General features: G+C 33.9%; 2 protein-coding genes across 2 annotated transcripts; both read left to right on the top strand.

The window, feature by feature from the left end:
- The first annotated feature begins 221 nt into the window (after positions 1-221).
- Positions 222-3,587, top strand: LOC112505113 (disease resistance-like protein DSC1). Its single transcript, XM_025109068.1, has 5 exons — positions 222-313; positions 475-1,570; positions 1,703-2,011; positions 2,090-2,438; positions 2,611-3,587. The coding sequence occupies exons 1-5, from the start codon at positions 222-224 to the stop codon at positions 3,585-3,587; spliced, it is 2,823 nt and encodes a 940-aa protein (XP_024964836.1).
- A 4,003-nt stretch (positions 3,588-7,590) lies between these two features.
- Positions 7,591-10,049, top strand: LOC112505112 (disease resistance protein RPS6-like; the record flags this gene model as incomplete). The annotated part of the gene is made up of 6 exons (XM_025109066.1): positions 7,591-7,899; positions 7,948-8,075; positions 8,237-8,901; positions 9,145-9,326; positions 9,414-9,748; positions 9,850-10,049. Coding segments are annotated over exons 1-6 (1,819 nt in total), but the record flags the coding sequence as incomplete, so codon positions are not given.
- Between the last annotated feature and the right edge of the window lie 163 nt (positions 10,050-10,212).

Genomic DNA, 10,212 nt, shown 5'->3' with positions numbered 1-10,212 from the left:
CCTAATCTCGACAAAGTCATTGAAGAATCGAGGTTTCTGATAGTTGTCTTCTCTAAAAATTATGCATGTTCATCATGGTGTTTGAGGGAACTTGTAAAAATTCTCGACTGCAAGGAGGCGAGAGAGCACAAGCATGAGGTTCGAATAATCTTCTATGACGTGAAGCCTGATGTGGTGAGGAAACAGACTGGGAGCTATCACAAGCGTTTGCCAGACATGAGATGTCAAATAGAACAGAGGTTGCTAAGTGGAAAGAAGCTTTACTCATGGCTGCCAACTTATCTGGATGGGATCTCCAAGACATGGCAAATGGGTAAATTTGTTCTTTATTATAATGATTTATATCTCTTGTCAAATTAACAAGGGGCCATATCTTCTGAATTTCATTAAGTARCTGTTTTTCTCCCTAACAAATTAATCTAGTAACTTTATTAGAACTAATTCTATACATTCGGGGTTCTTTCTGGTCAACAGGTTTGAGTCCAAATTCATTGCTAGCATCTCGGAAGAAATCTTCAAAGCATTATCTCATGAATCTTTGCATGTTGGCGAGAATCTTGTAGGGGTGGATGCACGCATAAAGAAAATGAACTTGTTACGATTTGTTGGGTCARATAAGGTACACATGATAGGGATATGTGGTATTAGTGGAATAGGAAAGACAACCCTWGCCAAAGCTATTTATAACTCGATGTGTATCCACTTTGAGGAATGTAGCTTTTGTGAAAATATCCAAGGAGTCGCTAAGCAACAAGGTCTAACTCAAGTCCAAATGCAACTTATTGGTAAAATCATGAAAGCAAGAGTTGTAGAGATATCAAGTGTTAGTGAAGGAATTATGGTAATAAAGCAAAGGATGCCAACGAAGCCAATCCTACTTGTTCTAGATGATGTGGATCATCGCGATCAGTTAGAAGCACTAGCGGGTTCACCTGTTTGGTTTTTCCYAGGAAGTTTTATTATTTTCACCGGTGATGACAAACAGTTGCTAAGATCTCATAGAGTCGATGAAATTTATGACATGTCAATTTTAACACATTATGAAGCTTATGAGCTCTTTAGTTTGTATGCTTTTGGGGAAAAACATCCGCCAAAAGATATCAAAGAGCTCTCTTATCAAGTTGTATACTGTTTGCAAGGGCACCCTTTGGCTCTCAAAGTTTTGGGTTGTTTTTTGTATGACAAGCCTATGGATGTGTGGAAAAGTGAACTAGATGAACTTAGAACATATCCTGATGTAGAGATACAACAAAAACTGCGACCAAGTTTTGATGGGCTAGACCTCAATCGAAGAAGGACCTTTCTTGACATCGCATTCTCATTCGTAGGGGAAGATAAAGATTTTGTGGCAAGTGTACTAGGCAAAGACAATTCCTTTGCATATGCTGATTTGGAAGTACTAGTTAACAAGTCACTTATTACAATATMACGAGATGATAATTCACTTCAAATGCATTGCTTAATTCAAAGCATGGCAAGGAGAATTATACTTGAAGAATTAGAGGTAAAGGAAGTCGGGAGCAGACTATGGAATTTATCAGTAGTTTCTAATGTATTGAGCAAAAATAAGGTAAGAAGTGGAATATGGTTCTTTTTGCTACGTAAATACATAGTATGAGCAACTGCATATTTTATTYTTTTCCATATAAGTTATATGTAAGTTCTTATAATAGAATCTGATAATCTTATTACTGGTATCTAGGCAATAGAAGCAGTCGAAGTTCTTGACCTTTTTCTCACAAGATCTAGTAAAAACATTCATATACACGGTGAAGCTTTCGAAGATATGGAAAATCTACGGATCCTAAAAATTTGTGAAGTAGAACGTGGAAACTTTTGGAAGGACTCTAAGGTGAATTATTCTGGAAGGTTGAAATCCTTATCGAATAAGCTAAGGTTGCTTTATTGGTATGGATTCCCTTTCAAGTTCCCTTCAGATTTTTATCCAGAAAACATTGTTGCCATCGACTTGTCTTACAGTCACATAAAAACTCTATGGACAACACCTAAGGTAYTTATTTGTTCATGCAATTCTCCTCTATTTAACACATGATGATCTAAGMACTTACCTTTGTGTCCTTGATGTTAGTGTTTTGGAAGGTTGAAAGTGATGAAGCTAAGGCATTGTCGTAACCTGACAAATACCCCTAATTTCACAAGGATTACGAATCTCGAAGAGCTAWGTCTTGAAGGTTGTGTGAATTTGGTTAAATTGCACCCATCTTTTGGAATGCTCAAGAGGCTGCTTGTTCTAAATATGAGATGTTGCRAACGTTTTAGGGGATTCCCTTGCAAAGTCGAAATGGAATCTCTTGAAGTTTTGGATCTCTCGGGTTGCTCAAAAGTGGACAAACTTCCGGAATTCTTCGGCAACATCCAGACTTTGAGGGAGTTTTCTGTTGATGGAACGGCCATAACAGAGCCAATACAACCTTCAAGTATTAAAATTTGGTCGACATGAGAGGATCCGATCTAGACGGTGGACTTCAATTTCCCAACCTTCATGGTTACCAAGTAAGATGCAGCATCCCCAAAATCTCGTAATGCCTTCATTGGTGAATTTATGTTTCTTACGAGAATTAATATTTAGCCATTGCAATATATTGGAAGTGCCTGATAGCATTGGAGGCTTATCATGTCTAGAATCTCTAAACTTGGATGGGAACAACTTTACTAGTTTGCCTGGATGTTTAACTCAACTTTCTCATCTTCAACATCTTCAACTTTCTGGTTGCAAGAAGCTGGAAGTGTTGCCAGAACTTCCACCTAGCCTTCGTAGTCTTTCTGCAGAGGATTGCACATCCTTGCGTGAAGTACAAAGACCAGTTGGTTAYAATATTAAGTCATACTTAGCCATTTATCTTAACATCTGTCCGAAATTATTTAGGAATCTTAGAATTGAAAACCAGGTTTGTCTGATGCAACCTCTACCTAATCTTAACTCATCTATAACCTCCCACAGTTGTAGAAACCAAATTTCCTCTTTGCTTCAATTTATGGAATTCCCGAGTAACACATGTGGAATCTTCCGTAGAAAAGAAAGACAATTCTACGGTCGTGACCGTTTGGATATAATATATCATGGAAATAGAATTCCACAATGGTTTACAAATACAAGTATGGGAAATCACTTACAAGTCGAATTGCCTCCAAATCTGTGCTACAATAAGGTGAGGGGATATGGAATTTCTGTTGTTTTGACACCGAAAAAGTCTTATGGTCATGAAGATTACCACAAATACTATACACCAAAGTATTATGTGGACAACTTTGATGGTACATTTTTGGTTAAGCATTGTGCATTCTACCATTACTCCATTGGAATCCCTAAGTCAGATGTCATATGGTTTTGCTTTATGAATGTGGAATATTGGGAATGGACGGAAGCGAAGAAYTTTGTTACTTTTTCATTCAGAGATAATAATGATGTCAAGGTAAAAGAGTGTGGTGTAAGACTTGTTTTTGATGAAGATATACAAAACGAAGAAACGGATTTCAGTATCACTCGGGAACTCYCGAATCCAACACAAGATGGAGGTGCCTTCAGAATAAGTAGGAATGGTCAAGGTTTGTTTTGGTCGTGGTAGGTAGTCCGATTAATAAAGTTGTATTGTGGTGATCTATATGTCAAAATCTGGATGTSACCAACTGTACTATAATTTTGTGATTTTTTTCCACACAATTATAATTTGTATTTGGTAYCATAATTATGTAATAAAAAATCTCTACAATTTGTATTTGTATTTTGTTTCAATAAAATCTTAAAAACATTCCAATTTTCAACATGTTCGTTTGGATAATAACATTGTGATCTAAYCTATCAACTAGTTTTTACCAAATATGACCCATAGTTTATCACTACTATAACAAACATAGTCTCAAAGTCAAACGTGATTTGGGTAAAAAAAAGGTTGAATAAAATAACTTAATTAATGATAAATCATATTAATTTGTTTTGTGTCAYCGTATTATTTCTCTGTCGAAAGATAGAAAACTTTAGGTTTGTGAAAGGTGCAACCATATTAATTTGTTTTGTGTCACCGCAGGTATTTCGAAACTACAATGTGAACAAATTATCTTTAGTAGAGTTGGTTTGCAAGACTTTTATTCCACCTCAAACCCGAGTTTGTATCCTGTTAGTATCATTTCTTTAGTCAAATAGTGTTACTGTTTGAAAAAATTTCCCTATACACTACAACAAAATCGGTTTTATAAGACACTCTTAAATTCTAAATGTCCTAATAGACCTCTTTATAGGACTTAGTTTATAGGACCAAAAAATTAAAGTGTTCTATCTAAAGGTGTTGTAATAAGTTTATATGACSTTTTTTGACGTCGTAATAAGTTTTTTATAACACTTTTAATATAAAAGCRTGACATTATCAACTTTATATGACACTGTTGAGAAAGTGTCCTATAAACTCAATTTTTATAGGACATTTGTTTTTATAGGACAGTTTTTCAAATAATGTTCTAAAAAGTTGATAATTGGACGCTTTATATTAAAAGTGTCCTATAAAAAACTTATTACGACATCAAAAAGCGTCATATAAACTTATTACAACATCTTTAGATAGGACACTTTAGTTTTTTTTGGTCCTATAAACTAAGTCCTATAAAGAGGTCTATTAGGACACTTAAAATTTGAGAGTGTCCTATAAAACCGATTTTGTTGTAGTGATATTTATTACCTATAGTCAAATGGTGTCACAGTTTGAAATTTTTTTCCTATATTTGTTTCTTATAGTCAAATGATACCACAATTTGGGAAAAAAATCTAGGTCCATCCCTGACCAGATACCCAGTTTTATGAGAAATCAAAGCAACACATCGATTTATATATATATATATTAATGGTTGTAGGGATTTTAAGTTCTGGTGGGTATTTCTTTTATGAAATTTGAGGTAGTATTTCTACCATTATCTCATTTAGAATGCTTTTAGAAAGTTCCAAAGTAAGTTTYAAAAAGGTTTTAATGTTGTGGCAYAARTGTGTTATCGTCTAAAGGATATGATRATAAAAAAATGTTGATATTTAGATAATGATGCAATTTTTAGTAAAACAATTATAAATATTATAAGCATTTTAGTATGTTTTAAACGAATTTTAAGTTGTTCCATATTTTTTATAGCTAAGAAATTTATTTAAGTTTATATTAGACTATTTTGAGGATGATTTGGGTTCAAGAAATCTTAAGAGTAAGGGGCCGTTTACTAATACCCAATAAGTACTTATCAGGTAATTTTTTTCATCGGACGAATATGACAAGGGCCAAAAATCTTACTCGGTAAGAACGATGCTAAGGATGGAGAATCTTACCTGGTAAATGAGGATAGCGTCTCTTATCCGGGTAAGCGTTTACCAGGTAAATTGTTACATGGAATACGTTTTGATGTATTACAATCTTACCCATTAAAATAAGTTATAATGTTGACTTCTAACTATAAACACTTATCGGGTAAGCATTTAGGTAAACAACCTCTAAGTCGATATTGTTTTAATGGAAGTTTCGTGGAGATAACTATGAAACTTCCAAAGTCTTACCAATTACTTTGACCAAATAAAGTTGCATAATTTGGGGGTGGGTGGGGCTAAAAGTGTAATCTTCCCATATAATTTTTAATAAAAGTTAATTTTGTAATTGATTTCTCTCTTAATTTCATAAGAAGTTTAATGTAAACGATAAAACTGAGAAAAATTCTTTAAAACTATTTTTTATACATAAAGTACTGTTTATTAATGCATATTACTTAAAACTCAAGATTGAAAATAGATTATGCRTAAGTACAACTTATGAAAGCTCCATATCTGAATTCGTGAATTCGTGTAACTAACTGCAGATAAACATAATCAAATATAGGATAAACATCTCATTTTAAATACAAAAAACTTAAATGTAATTAGGATAATCTTTGAGTTCTAACAGAATACTTAATTGTTATATTTATAAAATGTTATATTATTAAACCAAAAATAAATTATAGCGTTATTAAACTTAAATTAAATGATAATAAAATAAATAAATTAAAGATTGACATAATAAATGAGAACTTTTAAATAGTTGATTTTATATTAACATTGATATATATTTTTTTTCCAATTTTTATGAAATCTTCAAATTTATATTTTATTCAAAAATAAAATCATTATTGCTTTCTTAAAAACACATAAAATTCGTATTGTAACATYGACAGAGACAAAAAATAAAATAAAACATTAAAATCGAGATGTATCTCGCTGCATTGCKCGAGTACCTTTCTAGTGAATCAAAATATATTCATGTCTTAGGTCCTGTTTACCAAACGCTTACCCGGGTAAACGCCTACCAATTCACTTTACTTTATCGGATGAATATGACAATGACTAAATATCTTATCCGGTAAGAGTGAAGGCAAGAATCCAGTCTTACCCGGTAAGTGAGGACGGGGACTCTTACCATTGTTAGCGCTTACTGGGATAAATTGTTGCATACGATGAGTTTTAATGGATAAAATCTTACTTGATAAGTAAGCGATAATGTTGAATTTTACCGATAAGTGTTTAGGTAAACGGCCCCTTAGAGCGTATATTATGTTAAGGTTTTTCATAGCTTTTTCCTTACATATTTCCGTCACCTCAACAATTTAAAAACCTCAACATATCTCCAGTATGTCAAAAACCCGACTCATGTTTTTTCATAGCTTTTTCAAACGTTTTAGGTTTAACCATTTTAACTTTATATCATTTATATTATTAATTATAAAAATCAATATATTAAAAATATATACAACAAAAATATATCAAAACCTTTTAGTATATTTTAGATGAGGGTAAAGGCTCTAACTCCAATTGTTTTTGGGTGTAAATGGTGCTAAAGCTTGACAGGGTTTACTAMMCTAACAAATAATGTTCGGAATTGATTGTGAACGAATGTGGTGAGGGTGATTTAAAGAGATGTGTGTGCCCTGGTCCCGAAAACCGTTTTGTTTCTTGTGCAAGGTTTCATGGCACTTTGGATATATGTGAGAAGAGAATTAAGGAGGCTATGGATCAAACTCGACGTTGGTTTTGATGTTGTTTTAGAAAATAAATGATGGATGGATGTCAGGGACGGACCCAAAAAAAATTTCAAACGTTGGCACCATTTGMCTATAAGAAAAAATTATAGGGAAAAAATTTCAAACAAGGGCACCGGTTGACTATAAGAAACAAATATACATAATATTTTTCAATCGGTGACATTATTTGACTAAGAAAATGACACTAATAAGATTTGAATTTGGACCTGGAGTGGAATAAAAGCCTTACAAACCAACTTTACCAAATAAAACTTTCTCTCATTGTAGTTTCAAAATACATACGATGGCACACAACAGATTAATTTGGTTGCACCTTTCACCAAATAAAACTTCTTAATCCAACACCACATCTTCTGTAAGTAATCCATTACTTTTACTTATTATGCGTTGCTTTTCTTTTTAAATGCTTGTTTTAGTTGATCTAAGAAACCCCCAACTGTTAATCCATCTTTCTTTTACTCATCCATGTTAAATTCAAAGCTACTCTTTTTTGGTGGATCTCTACATGTGTTTAGCATTTCATCATTGATAATGGCTACTACATCCATTCAACGACCTTGGTGGACATACGATGTCTTGGTAAGTTTTAGAGGTGAAGATATCCGTAAAAGCTTTATGGATCATCTATTCAAAGATTTAAAACAAAAAGGAATTCATGTGTTTAGAGATGATATGGATCTCACCCTAGGCAAAAACATATCTCCTAATCTCGACAAAGTCATTCAAGAATCGAGGTTTCTCGTAGTCATCTTCTCTACAAATTATGCATCTTCGTCATGGTGTTTGAGGGAACTTGTAAAAATCCTTGACTGCAAGGAGGCGAGAGAGCACAAGCATGAGGTTCGAGTGATCTTCTATGACGTGAAGCCTGATGTGGTGAGGAAATAGACTGGGAGCTATGCACAAGCGTTTGCCAAACATGAGATTTCAAACAAAGCAGAGGTTGCTAAATGGAAGGAAGCTTTATCCATGGCTGCCAACTTATCTGGATGGGATCTCGAGGACATGGCAAATGGGTAAATTTTTTCTTTACTATAATGATTTATATCTCTAGTCAAACTAACAAGGGGCCATATCATTTGAATTTCATTAAGTAGCTGTTTTTCTCCCAAACCAATTCATTTAGTAACTTTATTAGAACTAATTGTACACATCTGGGGTTCTTTCTGTTCAACAGGTTTGAGTCCAAATTCATTGCTAGCATCTCTGAAGAAATCCTAAAAGCATTATCTCATGAACCTTTGCATGTCGGCCAGAACCTTGTAGGGGTGGATGCCCGTATAAAGAAAAGGAACTTGTCACGGTTTGTTCACTCAAACAAAGTTCACATGATTGGAATATGTGGTATTGGTGGAATAGAAAATACCACTTTTGCCAAAGCCATTTATAACCTCATATATAACCACTTTGAGGAATGTAGCTTTTTGGATGATGTCCAAAGGGCCACAAAACAACATGCACTAACTCATGTCATAATGCAACTTATTAATGACATCATGAAAACAATAGATGTGAGGATATCCAACATTGGTCAAGGAATTATGGTAATGAAACAGAGAATGGCAACTAGACGGATCCTACTTGTTATAGATGATGTAGATCATCGTGATCAGTTAGAAGCACTCTCAGGTTCATGTGATTGGTTTTTCCCAGGAAGTTTGATTATTTTCACTAGTAAAGACAAGCAATTGCTAAAGTCTCATAAAGTGGATGAAATCTATGACATGGAGTTTCTCGATGATTTTGAATCCCGTAAGCTCTTTAGTTTGTATGCTTTTCATAAAGAACATCCTACTAAAGAGTTTCAAGAACTTGCTCTGCAAGTTGTGCAGTATGTGAAAGGTCACCCTCTTGCTCTCAAGGTCTTGGGATCTTTTCTTTACGGAAAAACTGTGAAGGAGTGGAAAAGCTAATTGGACGGGCTCCAAGTATATCCTAATGAAGAGATACAACGGGTGCTTCGATTAAGTTTGATGCGTTAAGCCCGCAACAAAAAAAACATCTTCCTTGATATTGCATCTTCATTCATTGGTGAAAATAAAGATGTTGCAACAACTATACTAGATGGTTGTAATTATCATACAGATACAAATATCAAAGTTCTAGTTGACAAGTCATTACTTGTTTCTCGTAATGATTTGCTTGAAATGCATGACTTGATCCAAAATATGGCAAGGGAAATTATACGCGAAGAGTCGAACACCCCTGGGAAGAGAAGCAGGTTGTGGATTTCATTGGAGGTTTATGATGTATTGAATAAAAACGAGGTAAGAAGTGGCATATGATTATTTTTTATATACGTCACTCTTTTCGATCCAAACTATATGTTCCATATTCTTTTTACTTGGATCTAGGGAACAGAGGCAGTTGAAGTCCTTCACCTTTTGCGAAATGAAGATTATCTAAAGGTTCACATTGATGCTAAAGCTTTTGCACATATGAAGAATTTGCGGATCCTACAAATATGTGATGAAGAACTCAGACATCATTGGCATGCATTTGATTTGAARTTGTGGAAGGAATCTAAGGTGAATTACGGCGTGAAGTTGAAATTTTTATCAAATAAGTTAAGGTTACTTTATTGGCATGGATTCCCTTTCAAGTGCTTCCCTTCAGATTTCTACCCAGAAAACATTGTTGCATCGATTTGTCTTACAACCACATCAAAAATCTCTGGACATCGCCTAAGGTACTTATTTTGCTTTGTATATGCATTCCTCATATGTTTTTAATACTTGGAGATCTAATTAAGTGTTTACCTRTTTGTCCTTGATGTTAGTGTTTTGAAAGGTTGAAAGTGATGAAGCTAAGGCATTGTCGTAACCTAACAAGTACCCCCAATTTCACAATGATCACAAATCTCGAAGAACTCATTCTTGAAGGTTGTGTGAATTGTGAGGTAAAAGAATGTGGTTTTAGACTTGTTTTTKATGAAGATATAGAAGAAGAGACGAATGGTGGAGGAATCATCGACGTTTCTATTGGTCAGGGTAGGTAGTCTGATTAACAAAGATGTATTGTCGTGATGCATATGCCAAAGCTTGGATGTCATTGATTGTAACATAATTTTGTCATTTTTCCCTCACAATTGTAATTTGTTTTCAGTATCATAACTATATAATGAAAACTGTCTTTGATTTATATTCATAATTT

The sequence above is a fragment of the Cynara cardunculus genome, unplaced genomic scaffold (genome assembly GCF_001531365.2).
Source record: "Cynara cardunculus var. scolymus isolate 2C unplaced genomic scaffold, CcrdV1 Un_Scaffold_8512, whole genome shotgun sequence".
Lineage (NCBI taxonomy): Eukaryota > Viridiplantae > Streptophyta > Magnoliopsida > Asterales > Asteraceae > Cynara > Cynara cardunculus.
The sequence above is the reverse complement of the archived record's forward strand: the minus strand, read 5'-3'. Positions and strand labels throughout refer to the sequence as shown.